The sequence below is a fragment of the Monomorium pharaonis genome, chromosome 3, assembly GCF_013373865.1.
Source record: "Monomorium pharaonis isolate MP-MQ-018 chromosome 3, ASM1337386v2, whole genome shotgun sequence".
NCBI classification, from domain to species: Eukaryota; Metazoa; Arthropoda; class Insecta; order Hymenoptera; family Formicidae; genus Monomorium; species Monomorium pharaonis.
Window position 1 is genome coordinate 13,615,660 of NC_050469.1, and position 17,417 is coordinate 13,633,076.

At 37.6% G+C, this 17,417-nt stretch overlaps 4 protein-coding genes across 6 annotated transcripts in view; 3 read left to right on the forward strand and 1 right to left on the reverse strand.

Moving 5' to 3' along the window:
* The first annotated feature begins 47 nt into the window (after window positions 1-47).
* LOC105834363 (nuclear pore membrane glycoprotein 210) lies at window positions 48-8,123 on the forward strand. The gene is made up of 9 exons (XM_012676779.3): window positions 48-266; window positions 651-1,874; window positions 2,033-5,375; window positions 5,458-5,713; window positions 5,795-6,036; window positions 6,657-6,803; window positions 6,874-7,000; window positions 7,066-7,122; window positions 7,233-8,123. Exons 1-9 carry the CDS (start codon window positions 82-84, stop codon window positions 7,418-7,420), a joined length of 5,769 nt encoding a protein of 1,922 aa, XP_012532233.1. The 5' UTR covers window positions 48-81; the 3' UTR covers window positions 7,421-8,123.
* Window positions 8,124-8,436: 313 nt separating this feature from the next.
* Window positions 8,437-14,974, reverse strand: LOC105834362 (translocon-associated protein subunit beta). 3 transcript variants are annotated; one of them, XM_036284423.1, is made up of 4 exons: window positions 14,838-14,974; window positions 10,261-10,405; window positions 9,169-9,483; window positions 8,437-8,690 (listed from the first exon to the last, which is right to left on the reverse strand). In XM_036284423.1, exons 2-4 carry the CDS (start codon window positions 10,402-10,404, stop codon window positions 8,574-8,576), a joined length of 576 nt encoding a protein of 191 aa, XP_036140316.1. In that variant the 5' UTR covers window position 10,405; window positions 14,838-14,974; the 3' UTR covers window positions 8,437-8,573. The 3 variants fall into 3 exon arrangements, with proteins under 3 accessions (XP_036140316.1, XP_012532231.1, XP_012532232.1); XM_012676777.3 differs by lacking the exon at window positions 14,838-14,974 and adding an exon at window positions 10,807-11,088; XM_012676778.3 differs by lacking the exon at window positions 14,838-14,974 and adding an exon at window positions 10,827-11,048.
* LOC105834361 (BLOC-1-related complex subunit 8 homolog) lies at window positions 11,692-13,719 on the forward strand. Its single transcript, XM_012676775.3, has 2 exons — window positions 11,692-12,112; window positions 12,301-13,719. Exons 1-2 carry the CDS (start codon window positions 12,058-12,060, stop codon window positions 12,771-12,773), a joined length of 528 nt encoding a protein of 175 aa, XP_012532229.1. The 5' UTR covers window positions 11,692-12,057; the 3' UTR covers window positions 12,774-13,719.
* The window catches only part of LOC105831385 (3-hydroxy-3-methylglutaryl-coenzyme A reductase), a 35,742-nt gene continuing 33,102 nt past the window's right edge, over window positions 14,778-17,417 (forward strand). Inside the window, exon 1 of the mRNA XM_036284420.1 lies at window positions 14,778-14,910. The gene's annotated coding sequence lies outside the window, so the exon portion shown is untranslated. The remainder of the gene's footprint in view (window positions 14,911-17,417) is intronic.

A 17,417-nucleotide genomic window follows, 5' to 3' on the forward strand; every position in this document is an offset into this window, starting at 1 on the left:
CGACGCGCCTGCGGACGCGGTATTTCACGTTTTGAAACGGTTCGAGCGTTCAAAGGTGGGTAAAATCGCGCGGATGACAACATGCCTGATACGTCGACGACACTTCGGAGAGCCGTGCTGCTCGTCGGTCTCGTCGTCGCGACGTTTCGCGTCACGCCGGTTTTCACAACGCACAGGCTGAACGTACCCCGGGTTCTGTTGCCCGTCTTCAACAACTTCGCAGTGAATTTCACGCTGGAGGTGACGGACGGCGGTTGCTACAAATGGTGACTATGTAGTCTTTTCATCTTTTTCTCTTTCACAGCGATGTCGCTGAAGTTCTTGTATACGTGGAAAGTGTAAACTTCTCGTCACGAGGCATGTTGCCGGTCGCACCATAACCTCAATCTCGCTCGATGTCGGTCGGAGGCTCCGATTTCGGAGGCTTCGAGTTGGAGCATTCGCACCTTTGCGACCGATGATGACGTAGTAGTTTGCCCGCGAATTAAAGATTTTGTTTGGAACGAAACAGGCAAATATTTGCGAGATTCTCTTGATAATCAAATGTTAACACTAGATCAATATTAACAATAGATTTTTGTACCGTGGGGATTTTTCAGCTTTTTTCTATTTTTTTTTTTTTTTAATTTATCTTTTGACGCTTTTATTAGGTCAACCTCGCGTCTGGATATCATACAACTGATTCCCATAAACGAGAACTTCGACAGGACATGCTCGCCAGCGATATTGATTCAGACCATAACGAGAGACTTGACGAGGAACACCGCGATCGTCCTCGCGGAGGACATCAACACCGGCTACTTTCTGCGATGCGACGTTATAGTGGACGCGATTTTCTCTCTGAATCTCATTACCACCACGAGAGAATTATATATCGAGGACATACCTGAGGCGTTCGAGGTGCGAGCGTACGACGAACACGGAAATGAGTTCACTACCCTGGCGGGCATAGAATTCGTCTGGACTATTGGCGACGCCAACAAACATGCGCCGTCCGACGGTAAGTCGACGAGTAAAGTGCTACGTTTCATGACTTACGAGGAGTCACAATACGAGAGGCCTGCTAGCATAGCCACCTTGGACAGTGTTGGCAAGAGGGGTCACATCACTCTCATCGAAGGCGTCCGGACCGGCACGGCCAAGGTGTCCGTCCGGTTGCCGCACTCAGAGTACGAGTATGTACCATCTATCGAACTGGAGCTGGTCGTCATCGCCAATCTGATCATCATCCCACCGGAGATAACGATAATGGCCCAAGACAGCTTCAGGTACAAGATAATGCACACGCGTCAGGGCCGGCTAGAGGAGATTAGCCTGCCGCTGAGCCAGTACTACCTAGAGGCCGAGAATCCTGACATCCTGGAGATCGATAACGACCGCGACGTCGCCTTCGGGCGCGAGCTGGGACGCACGAAAGTGTACCTGCACGACAAGAACGTCCGTGAGGAGTATCCAGTTATCATGCCTTCCGCCATGGTCAACGTGCACGAGGTTGCGTACATCTCCCTTTCTGTTTTACCGAACAGAAACTGGGGACTGGTATTTGGTCACGTGCATGAGATTGTCGTCGAACTATACGACAGCAAGGATCACAAGTTCTACATCGGAGAAGGTGTGGAGGTCTCCATGAAAATAGATGAACAGTATCTGGAGCCGAGAACGATCACGCAAAACGGCACTTATGCCGTTGTGACACCGATCACGTGCGGAATGACGATCGTGGAGGCGACATTGCGTGGCATTATCGACGAGCGTGGTAAGAGGATCACCTTCGAGCCGCAGCTCTTTACCAGAGCCGAACTCACGATACACATTCCAGTGAAGGTTCAACCCCGCATCTTGGCTGTTCCATGGGATGTCGTCAATAAGTCCAGGTGAATATAAAGATTTTGTTAATCAGAAGAATTATAAAAATTTTTTAGTTAATTACTAAATTAATTTTTAACTAAATTAATTTATCTGTTGATTAATTATTAAATATATAATAAATATATTTGTTTTATCGCTACTTTTCATTGCTACTGTGTTCCAGATTCGACATAATGTTGAAGGCAAGCGGAGGAGATGGATCGTACGTTTGGTCCAGTAGGCAGCCCTCGATACTAACCGTTTCGCAGAACGGCGGCATCAAAATTTTGTCAGTGGGCACGGCGGAAGTAGTCGTTGCAATGACGAGAAATCCGTACAATCGAGACACGGCGAGAATACACGTACTATCGCCCGTCAAACTGAAAATCATCGAGTATAATATGGAGGCGGCCGTAGGAGAACCGATTCATTTGCACGTTGCGTTGTACGGGATATTGATCAATGGGTCCGACGCCAAAGAGATACCGTTCAGCGATTGCAAGGATGTTGACTTCGAGGTGCACATTGTGGACGTTAACTTCGTGCGGAGTCACGACAAAAACGTGCAGCCAGTTGGCGCCGCGTGCGCCGTGATAACCGTGATGAATTATCGCGGGGTTGGGACGACCGACGTGACTGTCGCTTATAACGCGAACAGCAACGACGTGATCGATCGTTATTTAACGGACAATGTCACCGTGTCGTCGTACGAGCCGCTCGCGGCAATACACCCAGAGAGTAAGGAAACGTTACTCGCCGTAGGAGCCTCGAGGTACGTGGTGTTTAAGGGTGGGCCGTTGCCGTGGACGAACAAATCCCAGGATTACTCGCGAGAGATACATCTGTCGAACGAGGAGATCGCCGAGGTGGCCGAATACGAGGACTCGTTGAACGGACCGTTCGACAGAGCCGTCTTCAAGGTGATCTGCAAAGCGTTAGGCAAAACCGCGCTGACATATACAGTGTCGAATGTGCCGCTATTCCCGAACTGTCGGCGTACTCACGCGTCGGAAACGATCGAGATTGTCTGCGGTAAGCCTCGATACATCTACCTGCAGCCAGAATTTCGAGGCACACACGACAAGAACTGCCCGATCAGTCAGAACACGGACAAGATAATTGCGCACAGTGACAAACACTTGAAAATCGCTGTGATCGTCAAGGACCAGGACGGCAAGCGATTCGATAATATTACGAGCTTGAACATCGAGTGGAATCTGAAGCCGTCGGGCAGCGGCACCGTGGAAATTCAATCCAGCATAATGGAAGAGACCTGGACGGATATGAATGTGATTCTACCAAAGAGTCACTATCAATACATTATTTTCAAGAAGCATCACGGTATTCTTACGATATTCGCGACTGTGACCGGTTATCAGAAGGTCGTTCTCAACAAGCTAAGAATCACGCCGGAATGGCCACCGTTTGCCATCGAGAACGAGAGAGGCGGAATAGAAACTCCACTCATAGAAGCTTCCGTAGAGGCAACTCTGGTCAATGACACTATCGTCAGCCCCGATAAATTGATAATTCTTAATGATTCGAGCATGAAGTCGTATCTGCAGGTCAGTCAGGGCTCCGGCTACTATGAATTTGTCCTCAGTTCGAAGGACATAGCAGATATTCGATACATGGATACGACAAGGACAATCAGTGTGACACCGAGAAAGCCGGGTGTGCTTCAAATAGGGCTGATGGATCTCTGTCTACCCTCGAAGTTGGCGGAAGTATACGTAGAGGTTCAACAACTCGCGGCGATTGAAGTGGACACTGTAGATAAGATCGAGAAAGGAAAATGCGTAACGGCTGCGTTGAGGCTTTACGACACGAACGATCACGTCGTAAGATTGCCATCTCTTGGCGCGCTAGATTTTCGCGCGGAGATCGACAACGAGCATATCGAGATCAAGCAATTGTCCGCTAATGAACAAGATACCGCGCCTCATGAGCGTATACTGTATAAGATCTACGGCCTGTCGGAGGGCGAGAGTCAGTTGACGTTCGTGAAGACGGGCGATCGCGAGATACGCAGTGAGCCAGTCACCCTGCAGGTGTTTGTCCCGCTGCGGATACAGCCAAGGAATCTGACGATACTGATCGGCACTATTTATCAGATGCAAACAGTCGGCGGTCCGCCGAACGCCGAGATCGAATTCTCGACGGAGAGCGGAGATATCCTACGCGTCGATCGTAATGGAATCCTCGAAGGGAAATCGGCAGGTTGGACCGGTATCCACGTGCGCGCTGTTGGACTCGACGCCAAGGGTAACAAGGTAGTCTACTCGGAGGATCGTGCTGACATTTACGTGCTGCACCTCGAGGGAGTAAAGATTTCGACCCCGATAAATAGGGTAAAAGTGGGCGCAACGTTTCCTCTCTGGGCATTTGGTATCCCCGATTATCTGACGCCGCTCATCATCGGTTCTATGCAGCTGCCGTTGAGTTTCGCATGGTCATCTAGCGACCCTGGCTTACTAACCCTGCACAACATGTACGAGGGCACTGGCATTAACATTAGATACCAGAATCAGGTGTCACTGAGGGCCAAGACCTTAAGCCCAGGGGTAGCGACAATCTATTTGAACGCCACCGTACCATGCAATATGCTCTCTGGCTTCAGTAAGAACGACATTGTGTACACCACGTTTGTGAAGATCGAAATCTTCGAGGAATTGCGCCTAACTAATCCACCAACGTCGAGAGGCTCGATAGCAACGGTACTAATGTCACCGAACTCTGTTCTGCGGTTGCAAACTAATCGCGACAGGCATGGCACGACGACTTACAAAATCTTGTCGAGTACGCACGGCGAGGAATCCGAGGACCTGCGCGCCTTGACGACCGCCGCGAAAGCCGTGACCGTGGAGAAAAATGGAATCGTGAAATCCGGTGAAAACTACGGTCAAACCATTATTTCCGTCACGAATACAGAAGCGTACAACTTGAAACAATCGTTGACAGTGGCTGTTGAGGTCAAGCCCATTCATTATATGATGCTCTCCTTGAAATCCAAGTTGCGCATACGGAACGGCGAGGAGCTGAACATGCTACCGAAGGGAATGGAGTTGGATTACATCATTGAGTATTACGACAATGTGGGAAACAGATTCCATGCAGCCGAAACGAGTGTTAAAGCTATGCTGAATCGCGCTGATCTCGCATCGTTCGCCGCAGGCACGGATAATGTGATCACCGCCAAGTTTCTGGAGAATGGCGAGCTGGTTGTGAAGACCTATAATGAGAAACAACCCCATGGAATGTTTGACTATGTTCATATGATGATCGGCGACATCATATTCCCAACAAAGACCACCCTGACTATCGGCGATGTAATATGCTTCTCCATGCCGCTCCTCTCATCCGAGGGTGATCCAGGATACTGGCAGTCCTCCGCGCCCGAGATATTGTTGGTAGATCCTGTCACGGGTATAGGTCGCGCACGAAATGTTGGACGTGCCGTTATAAAGCATAGCCTCGCGACGCACGTGCAGAATGAGATAGAGGTCAACGTTCTACCAGTCGCATGGGTAATTAATCACTTGACAAAAAAATGTGAGAATGTTATAATTATGCATTTTATGATACGTTATAATACGATTTTTTGCATAGGTATCTGTAGTTTCTCTGAGAGGTAGAAACATCACCGGCACGGAAACTTTCAGTGTGCCACTCGTGCTGAAGGGTAAAGACGAAGAGATTAAAGAGAACAACGTATTGGCAAGAGGTCTAGGCGGTTGTCGAACATTATCGTCATTTACGTTGAACACGTTTCCCTACACGTGTAACGCCCAGTTTGTTTCTTCGAGTTCGTCAATTAATGTAAAAGATTTATTCGTCGTGAAACCACGATTTGATATCGTGACAGGTTGGTACAGTCGCACATACGCATGACGATGAGAGATAAAGAAAAATTTGTTATAATGATTCTTTCTCTTGTTCGTTGCAGGCTTTTATTACTGCGATATCATACCGATGAGTTTTCCGACTATAGCCGCCAGTGTATTAGAAAGTCGTATTCAAATTAGCGTCCAGAGCCGGGACATTGAATCGGCAGCTATAGAATTCGCTTATTTGCCACCTGTATATGTCGACGCTAAAGAGATCATGTTTGTCACCAGTCACAGTTCTGGTGCACTATCGGCGATGTTTGAGGTGTACGGCTTGGCATCGGTGTTACAATATCTTACTGTAAGTCATTTATTTAAATTTAAAAAATACAGAGTGTCGCGAATTAAGATACTATAGCAAGAAAATTCTCGAAAAATTAAGTAAAATAATTATACAGATATTTCTTTCAAGCAATAATTTTAAAGAGATTATATTCAGACGAGTGTGTGTCACTAATACACACTACCGCTCGTGCACACCTCATAAACTGTCTAAGCATACTGTGTATAAATTGGTCAGCTTTAATCCTTATACATATATCTCAAAAATTATTTGAAATAAAAATTTGCAAATAACTATTTTATTTAATTTTTCGAAAATTTTACAATATTTTTACAATATTTTAATTAGCAAATTTCCAGAGTCCCTATATATTTGCTTTAAATCTATAAAAATTTAGCCTCAAGTTTTCTTACACACCTCACATAAAGAATCACGTGGTTAAAATTATTTCTAATTTTAATCGAATTAGTTATTGTCAAAATTGAAGTTCTCATAATGTCAAAGACATAAACTTTGTAATATTTGCTAAACATTAATACTTATTTTATAAATTAAAAAGTACAAACAACTTATATATATATGTTATTTGTATTTTTTTATTTTATGAAACAAGTCTATTAATATTTTCTTTTTGTTAGATTGACGTACCAGATGGTGTGGCTGTCTCTTGGCAATTTGTTTCCAAAACTACAATGCAATACAAATTACGCTTAATGCACAGTCAGGACGAGGTTCAAGGACAAAAAATATTCATTGCAAATGACTTAACCAAGCAAAATGTATCTGTAAGTAAGCTATGCTTTAAACGCATTTATGTGGCTGACGTGTAATTGTTATATCACGCGTTTTTTTCAGCTTCACATACGTGTGTCAAGGTACACTCAGTTCATCCCTATGTCTGGAGTACAATGGGTGAATTACATGTATTTCCACAGATACACACTGGGAACGTTTGCCGTTATTGTGATCACAATTTTTTACGGTAAGATGTATTTTCTGGGCTTATGTCATTTTTTCTTTGTTAACCCGAGATCTATGTTTTTTCAGTCTGGAAACATAAAGTGGCAGCTGTCGACTTAACAATTAGAAATAGAACCATTTTTGGTACGTTTATACCTCTCTCCTTTATATTTCATTGATATTAGCATTACGATGTTCTATGGTGTTTTTTTTTCCGGCATGATTGATACAACATTATTAATGTTTTTTTACAGCTGATAAATCTCCACCGATGATAAAAAAACCAATATGTACTCCGGGTACAACTCCGATCACTCCGGTTACTCCAAGTACCAGCCCACGAATTTCGCCATTAAGACCTTTTTCAGCGTTCGAGACATCTGTTTACGGTGATCCACGTAGTTTTGGTACGCCGTATATTAGAAGAAGAGATATATGTTAAAAGAAAAGGATATGTTAAACAAGGGAGTAGAATCGGATAAAATAGCTCTCTGAATTATTGACGAAGATTCGTTACAAAATAACATCCGTTCCGAATTAATGCTAAGAAACATTATTTAAGTTAAGAGGCTCAATTTCATAAGAAAAGTTTGACTTTGCCAACATAAAACGACTGATACGGATACTTAACAACCGACGCTTTCATTTTGATTATTTTTATTCATTTATAAATGTACACACACACACACACACACACACACACACACACACACACACACACACACACACACACACATATATATATATATATAAACATTGCAAAATCGTGCCTTAAAGTTAAATACTTTTTTTGTTTGGAAACAAACAGTTCCATTTTTTAAGTAGAACAAACTCGATTTTTCTAAAGTGTTACATTTGTATCATTGTGTTTAACATAATATACATGTATGATATTGTATGTATATATGACTATGATATTTGTGTTTGCGTGTGTAAAGTATGAAAGATTATAATAGTATGTTGTTAACATTGCCATAGTACACAATTCAATATGTACTGTTTTCATTTTAATAACAATATAAATAGTTCCTAGTCATAAAATTATATAAAATTAGTTTACACAAATATTGTAAAGTAACAGCCAACTTGTTCAATGTATGCGATATATTCCATATCACAAAAAAAAATCCTTATTTTTTTATCTTGTAAAGCTGTGATATACACATTTAGGATATGTAACTTACATTATATTTAGGACATATAACAATCTGTCAAGTTCAATATTTGTTATATTCTAAGTTTAATGTAGGAGATAGCTTAAAGTCATTCGTTTGTTCGAAAGAAAGATTGGATTAGATTCTCAGATATAAAATAAAATTTGGAAAGATATTTCACTGTAAAATAAAAAAGCCCTCAAAATAATTAGATAATAAACCATCATATTTCTCTATTTCTTTAAGTGATGCAAATCCAAAAGATAATTGAGTATATTCTTAAATTTAAATGAACATGCCATTATTTTCATAAATATCATTACATTTATTACAAAAGTAGATGTATATAGTGGAACAGTCGTGTTTCTTACAATGATATAGGAAAATTTATAAAGTGACCTAGAAATTCCTGGAAACAAATTTCTAACATACAATATACAATCAGTGCTTTTTTGTGTTCTTTAACAATTTTTCATATTTACATTTACTCGAATACCACAAGGCGAATGGAATGAGCAGGGAGGGTAGAGTCATCACGGCGAACGCGGCCCAATCGACCTACGAGATACAATAAAACAGGATTGTATTGCGATAAAACTTAAAGTCCAAGATAATAGATTTAGATTTATTCAATTTTGAGACTAAGACTTTAGGCAATAACTATTGTGACCTGTTATGAAGGATTGTTGTAAAGGAAACAATATATGTAAGACATTACATAGCATACAGAAATCATTTTTAATATTACTAAAAAATGTATTTAATGTATTAAATAAGGTTACTAAATATCGAAAATGTCGAAACTAAAGTAATTGAGAATTAGAGAAAGAGAATAAAAATATATAAACAAGTAATATATATGTAATATGTACATACTGTAATAGAAAAGACTCCATAACATTTCTTTTTATATTACCGGTATACGCGTGTAATGAAATTCCTTTAATTATAAGTCTACTTTTTTTCTGCAATGTCTTGTAACTATTATAAATAATATTTGTATGATTATTATACAAATATATGTATTCGTACTTACCACGTGAGACGAAAATTGTTTGTCATAATCCCTGTATGCCACAATGAGCCCTTCGCCAGGCTCGCTGCTTACAGCCACTTGTAATCGGGGCGCGTCCTCCTTGCGGCGGTAAAGAACTTCGGCGGAAGTAAAGTTGAAATATCCAAATTTGCGCGGCCTCACGACTACGGTATGGCTAACGTTGGTGTAGGGCGGAACGCGGTCGATTCTAGCGTTCAACTCTCCACTCACGTGAGTGAAATGATCCGGGTGAAACGAATTGTCTGTGATTTCGACCTCCAAGGCTGCCACATTGCCAGTGTTGTAAATAGTATACTATAAATTTTGTTCTAATATCAATAATTCAATATTTTAATAATGTACAATATTTGTTCCAATATCAATAAATCAATATTTTTATCATGCACACAGACTATCAAGTAAAATAATATATTGAATACTTTTTTCAGCATAAAAAACACCTTCAAAAAAGAATCATAAAAATGTTTCTACTAATGTAGATTAATTTTTATTTCAGTTTAATTCAGTTTTCTTTCCACCTTTATTAATTCTTAGAAAACAATTTAAACAGAATTGAAAACATTACTTTATAAAGATAACACATTACTATTACTTCTTGTTACTTTTTATATTACCATTGTTTGCTACTAATCTTTAAAAATAACACGTTATTACCATTTAATTCATTATTTTTTGTTATTTTTTTTACAAAATTTTAATATCTTTTTAGAGTTCAATTGTAGATATTCAATTGTACATGTCACTATTTGATCATGTCATCAATACAAAACCTAAAGAGATTTTAACCATAATGTGGTCCATACATTTATTATATGTTTATAGAGTAACAATAAAATTAATTACATATTCTAAAAATATCATGATGTTACTGATGCTATTAAAGATAAAAAAGAGTAACAATTATTACCAAAACAAAGTAACAGTGTTATAATAAACAAAAATAAATTAAGCTGAGATTAAAGTTAATATAGAAATCAGTAGCAAATAGATATAAAAAATATTTCAATAAGATACTTTGTACTGATATCAGAAACATTAAACTATAAGGAGAAAATTTGCCTTGCTTATTACCTTAATAACTATATCCATATTTTCTACCAGATATTTGTTAAGTATCTGTTTAGAGACTAATAATCTAGCAGCCTCTTCTTCCTCCTCCGCATACACAGCTATGCATAACGCAGCAAGTGCTGCGAGCAAGATGTGCCACTTCATTCTGTAAGAAAAGGCCTCATTAGTAAATGTATCATCAATTTTCGCTGCGAAACGCCTGTAATATGTATAAATTTGCTAATGTCAATCGCATAACTCGTACATTACGATAGTTTATGTCAACCTTATGTAAATTTATCTATTTACACGCCACCCAGTACAATTCTGACAGATACGTACAGAAATAACGCGACTTATATGACATTTCTCCGATACGTTTCAAAGAATTCTCACGGGACATTCATTTCGCTTACACGGTCATAATTATCAGCGTTTTGAACGGAAATCCGAAAGAGAACACGTGTGATTCGGCATGTTTCGGCCAATCTTAGCGGAAAATAATAAACTCGGTTTTCTCTCTTCGGACGAACGCCTGTTACTGAAGGAATGGAAAATGGAACTCACACTTTCTTCGTATTACGGACCTTCGATGACCGGTTGATTATTGTGTCGCTCGACTGTCTTTTAACGCGAGAAACGTCTCTCGTTCGTGTCACTCGTTCAGCGTCGATCGCTCCATACGGCAAGAGTGCGCCAAAATGAACTCGCGAGTCGCGAGAAATGCCAACGGCGCTCCGATCCGCTGCCACGTTTCCGACGTGGGATGATAGGTTCGCGTACACATCGTTACTTCCGGTACGTGTGTAAACGCCAAGATGGCGGAAGTGGCGGCGGCGCGTAATTTACACACAATTCCAGACGGCACATGTCTAGAAAAGATATACAAAGTATTTATATAACAATTACTTGAACATAATATTGCGCGCTCTACGCGAGTGCCATTTCGTTTAAATCAATAAATATAAATAATACAATTCAATTAACGCACAATCACGACTTTTGAATAATTATTCTATGTTCTCTTACGTAAAAATACGTATAGTTATATATAGTCAAAGCGATAAACTGATAAATATTACATATTCAAATGCGCGCGGATACTTTGGAGTAAACGAAAGGGTTTCCGGCCCTCGATTGTTAATGAATTAATTTCTTAACGTCAATGATCTTAGAGATTTTTCCTCAAACGTTCATATCAGTTCCCCACAAGACGCAGTAGCAGTCGATCGAGTCTTTCCAACTGGTCATTTCTCACTGAGAGACCTCTTTAATTCATAAAATTGTAGATGTTCAATAATAACTCTAATAATTTCAGATAATATGGTGTTCTATATTATATAAATTATGTGATTAAAAAATTTAACTATTACAATAAAAAAATGTTTCTGTTAATCTTTACAGACAATAACGAAAGCAGAGATCTCGCTGACGAAGGTTGTTCGCGCCGAGAAGTGTAAAAAAGTGTAGGTGTAGAATGACGTTCCACGCCATTGAAGATCAGCTGATCATGACAGTCATCCGTTTGTTACACTGAAGTGGAAAAACACGAATGATTTCATGAAATCTTAGACGTTTATTTGAATTTTGAAGAATTTCGGGAAAAAGAACGTAAAGAAGATAAGATGAATGGAGGATTGAAGCTGCAGAAAAACGAATGTCCATTTTAAAGGAGCTACGTCGCGATGCGACAACCCTGATATGTTTTGTTGAATATACGTTAAGTGCTGCGTGATTAGAACCATTGTTTACATCTCAAGATGTCGAATTGATGCTCCGTGACGTTTAAAATTGCGGGGAACTGGATTAATCTGAGCGATGGCAGCAAAAGTGTATCAACCTGATCAGGAACTGGAAACGAAGGTTAAGAAAGGTTAGTGTTAATTTCTTAGTTTATCTGTTTTTTTTTAAATTGCAGACTCGACAATCCCACATCATGATTTGCCTTTAACAGATAAATAGAAATCAACATATGTATAATGTAGAATAAATACTGATATGTGATGAAAAGGAAACATTGATCCAGGGAATCAAACACAGTGAAATATCTGATTGTTGCAGCGACAGAGCGGATATCGGAGAATATGCACATCGTCGCGAATGAGCCGTCGCTCGCGTTTTATCGGCTGCAGGAACATGTGAGAAAGGCGCTACCACCAATGGTAGAAAAACGCGTAGAGGTGCTAGCGCTGCAGCAACAGCTGCTGGGCAGATGCTACGACGTCGAGTACGCGGTTAGCGCCATCCGGACCATGCAGGGCGCCGAGAAGAGCTTCGAGAACACTCTGGAATTCATCAAGAACGCCATATTCTTCAAGCAACAGCTAAAGTACGTGGAGCAGAGGCGGCACAAGAAGGATGGCAGCAGGGATTCCGTCTACAAGAGGCTATCAGCGCACATTCCGACCTTGGATCACCTGCCGGATGAGATATCTGACGTTGTGCGGGAGACTGCGAATCGCGTCGAGTCGATGATGAATCACGCCCGGCATTCGAGTGACGTGCAACGATCGGCCGCTGCTCACAAGGATTAGAAAAGGAGAGAAGGACTTTTCTGTGATAACAGTTCGCTCATCCGCGAGTTTTGTACATATAGATTGCCATATATATATATATATATATATATATATATATACTGTTGATATAATAAATACATAATATCGTAACATAAATATTCCTACTTTGCTCTCATAAGTATCAGCAACTCACTAATTTGTAATCAACATTTTTTGTCTAATTTGACTAGGCTAATTTAATATGTCATTTATATAACAATACTCTAAGAATCATCGAATTTTTAGATTTTATCAGAAATAGTGGATGTTATGTTCTATTTTTTAATATTTAACTTTCAATCAATACTCAAATTAGATATATTAACAATCTCCAAATTTGATTACATTTTTCTGTATTGTGTTAGCTAATTTACAATAGTGTACGTTGCTTGTTTACATAAAAAAAATGTGTGTGAAAAATCATATAATTTAAAACAACATGTAAATTATATAGACATAATCTTGAAATTTATCGTATAATTTTGCTTAATTATTACTATTTTTATTGAGGTTTTTTTTTTACATTGCATTTTAAATAAGTTTATTAATTCATCAATCAATTGATGAATAAAAAAACTCATTTTTATGTTGCATTTGAATCATGTCTCAGGTCAGGATTGTGCCATAAATTTCAAGATTATGTCTACATTATTTACATAGTTTTTTATACGAATCTTTTTCATGTAGACAATACAAGTAATGTCAATCTTTATAAATTAGATAATACAATATCGAAAAAAGTAAGTTACAAGATTGTTAATATATCAAACTTTAAAACTGATAAAATTAAAATATATAAAATTGAAAATAAAAAACGGAATAAAATTTTCACAGTTATTGATAAAATCTCAGAATCTTTTGTGCTCCAGAGATTTACATAGACACAAAATATAATTTACATTGTATACGGATGCAATACAGATTACTTATATTTTATGAATTCTGAACCTTATAATAATGCTAAAGTACAAATTTTTCATATAAAACATAAATAAATATATATATTTACATATATATATAACATGTTCATATTCGTTTATACTAATTTTTCTTTTGTAAAATTTTTGTTTGATATAAAAAACTAATAAATGTCAGTGGAAAAATATAATAAAAAAACTAATTAAAAAGATAATTTTCGCATTGCTTCTTTTACAAAAAGCTAAGTATAAAAAATAAGAAAAAATTGTCCATGCATAATCATATATATTCCATGAATCAAAAATATACATATGATTATACATGGGCAATTTTTTCTTATTTCTTCAAACTTAACTTTTTGCAAAAACTACAAAAAATATCTTTCTAATTAGTTTCTGTCTTTTCAGTATAATGATTGTTTATTTTATATCAAACAAATTTTACAAAAAAAAAGGAACTAGTATAAACATATGTGGTCATATTTTATATACATATGTATATTTTTTTTTATATAAAAAATGTTTTACTAGGTATGATTAATAAAAATTCGCTTAAACTAAATGTGGAACTGGGTCTTAACATTTTAAAATTTTAAAATTCGAATTCAAACGACAGAGATTCAATTTTGAATCGAATTTAATTTCACCCGATCAATTTGTACACACACAAGAGGGAGACATTCCCGTCCGTGTGTATACATATTTATACGTGTATACGAACATTTCTAAAAATTTAGCGTTGGCCCCCAACGATTATCAAGACGTCGCTGTGAAAAGTCTAGATTACCATCACCCCAATATCACCATAACTACCATGGTTACATGGTAGTCCAAAGTCCACGTGTCAATCGCTCGTCGTCATCTCGTCAGTTCTGTCAGTCCCAAATTCCAAGGGCCGATGTTCCGATTCACGACGTACCGACCTAATTTCCCGCGTTGATGCCCGATCAATACATGACGCAACGCGTTCCGAGAACGTCGTGTAGATGTCGTAATAAAAGGGTTCGTCGCACCGTCGACTGCATCAATGTGACGATGTCCGATGTGGGTGCAGTAGCAAATAGTGCGATCGGACCTGGGGTATGTGAGGAATATGAGGATCGATTGAAGAAACATGCAAATGCACCTGATTGGTGACGTCGACACGTGGTGGACGGCATCTCCTTGGCGGTATCACCATCATCTCGGCACATCGTAACGTAAGTCAGTCATCGTTTAGTCAGTTCGCCACTCTCGCCCCCCGCCTTCCCCACTTCCATAGAGGTTATGTGTTGGCAGCGCGTGCGATATATGCGACTCGAACACAATCGGATATTTTATCTGTCGTTTGTTGCACGTGCCAGTAAAAAACGCGATCCATGCGCGAGGCGGAAAAACGAAAACGTATTCGCCGATTTATCGATCGAGTCACCAATCGACGAGTGAACTTTTCGAACTCCAAGACTTTGGCAGCGACCTCGGATAACGCGCTCACCCTTCCTCCCCCCTGCTGTGATAATTTAGGCTCGTTTGGTGACGCGTATCGAACGGTGGACTTTGTTCGTATATTTTGCTTTTTGTAACAATTAGATGTCGTTTGCATCTTCTTATATTTTCACCAGAATTTTCATAAATATATCCAGAATTTTTATTGTTCGCGTGTTCTCGTCCTTTAAATGTAATTGCTTTTATTCTGTAATATTCGTTTAAATGACAGGGGCTCGATTCTTGAATTCATTCGCAAGAAAACGTATGCGCAAATACCCGCTCTAACAGAAAAATTGCAAGTTTATTGGTTAAAAATCATACGATAGCCAATAAATTTTCAACTTTTCTGTAAGAACAGAATTTGCGAATACGTTTCTCTTGCAAATAAATTCAAGAATCGAGCCCCCGATATTGGTATACGTGCTCGTAATATTTTTTCTTAAAAATATGTGTGTCATGTTATATAAAAAATATATGCATACATAAAGTGATGAAAATTTCTGAGAGACTGTTTAACATATAATACGTAACTTGCTATTATATTACAAGGTTGAATAATAATATAAAGAAATATTTAAATCTCGAATCTTGATTATTCATAATTCCTACATTTCTCATGAACATTAGAATGGTCATGAAAATATTCTAAATGCTTACACAATTATTCACGTAATTAATAAATATAAAAATATAATTATAACTTAATATTTTTTGAGATAAAAAGGGAGTTTTTGATATTTTATAAACCTATTCTATTTATCCCACAGAGCACGTAATGTTACCGATATCATTGTGATATTATTATGATATTACTGTGATATTGCAATATTACTGTGATATTACTGTAATATTACGTGCTACGTGGGGTATAAGCCTATTCTATTGCACAAATGTTCTACTGAAAAATATTTTTATTTTTATGTACTTTATAAGAAATTTTATTATGTGTTTTCTTATTTCTGACGTTATCTGAAATATTAATAGTGAGTGTTCGAGAGTCTTAATGACTTATTGAAAAAAAATAGTATGCTAAACAAGTCGTAAAGTATTAGCTTTATTGGAAATTAAATTATTTTTTAGATAAAGATTTTTTTCGTAAAGTTTTTTTTGCAGGGATTAATTGTTTTGTAAATGAACAAAATTTATTTCTTTAATTATTTACAAAAAATTAAATTCAGAATTGCGCAATACAACCTTACATAATTCACATTTTAAATACTTAAAGTGCTTATGTAAAAAATTAAATTAATTTTTAATAACATGAATACGAGTAAACTATAAAAATGTCATTAAATAAAAATATCCCGGAAGAAAATTTGTTATATAAAACAATATAAGTATATATAAAACATGTCCATATATGTTTATACTAATTTCTTTTTTTGTAAAATTTCAGTTTGATATAAAAAACTAATAGTCATACTGAAAAGACAACTAATTATAAGATAATTTTCACATTGTTTCTTTTACAAAAAGCTAAATATGAAAAGATGAAAAAAATTACTCCTGTATAATCGTGTATATATTTATAACTCATGGAATATATATAATTATACAAATTTTTTTCATTTTTTATGCTCAGCTTTTTGTAAAAAAAAATGGGAAAATTAACTTTTTAATTAGTTTTTGTCTTTTCTATGACTATTATTTTTTAAACCAAACAAAAATTAAAAAGAAACTAATATAAACAAATATGGATATATATATGTTATGTGAACAAATTTTTACAATAATATAATTTATACAACAAGATAATATTATTCATACAACTTTTATATGTATAAGTTATTTATAAATTAAAATATTAACACAGTATAAATATTAAGACATTTTTAATTTTAATTTACTTTGCAGAAGTACTGTTTGTACAATTTATCCATAAGATTGGATTTTCAGTTTCTGGAATAGTCGGTAATTAAATCATTTACCTTACTTGAATTAATTGTTGCACCTGAATCGATTCAGAGTCGTACCTTTCGCAATCTTTAAATATCACTGCAACGACGACGACTCGCTCTAACTTGACGCACCAACGATAGAAATAGAGATTTTTCTTTAAACGTATCTATTATTACGCGGTTCACCGGCTCGATTGTGACACACGGGGTGCATACACATGCGTGACTTCGTCATGCATAATTTGGATGGCACGCACGCGCGCACACGCTGCCGATTCTTTAGAAAGTGTGACAGGAAGCAACAGACGAGGCGAGCAAACTTTTGTTACGCGCGCAAATCG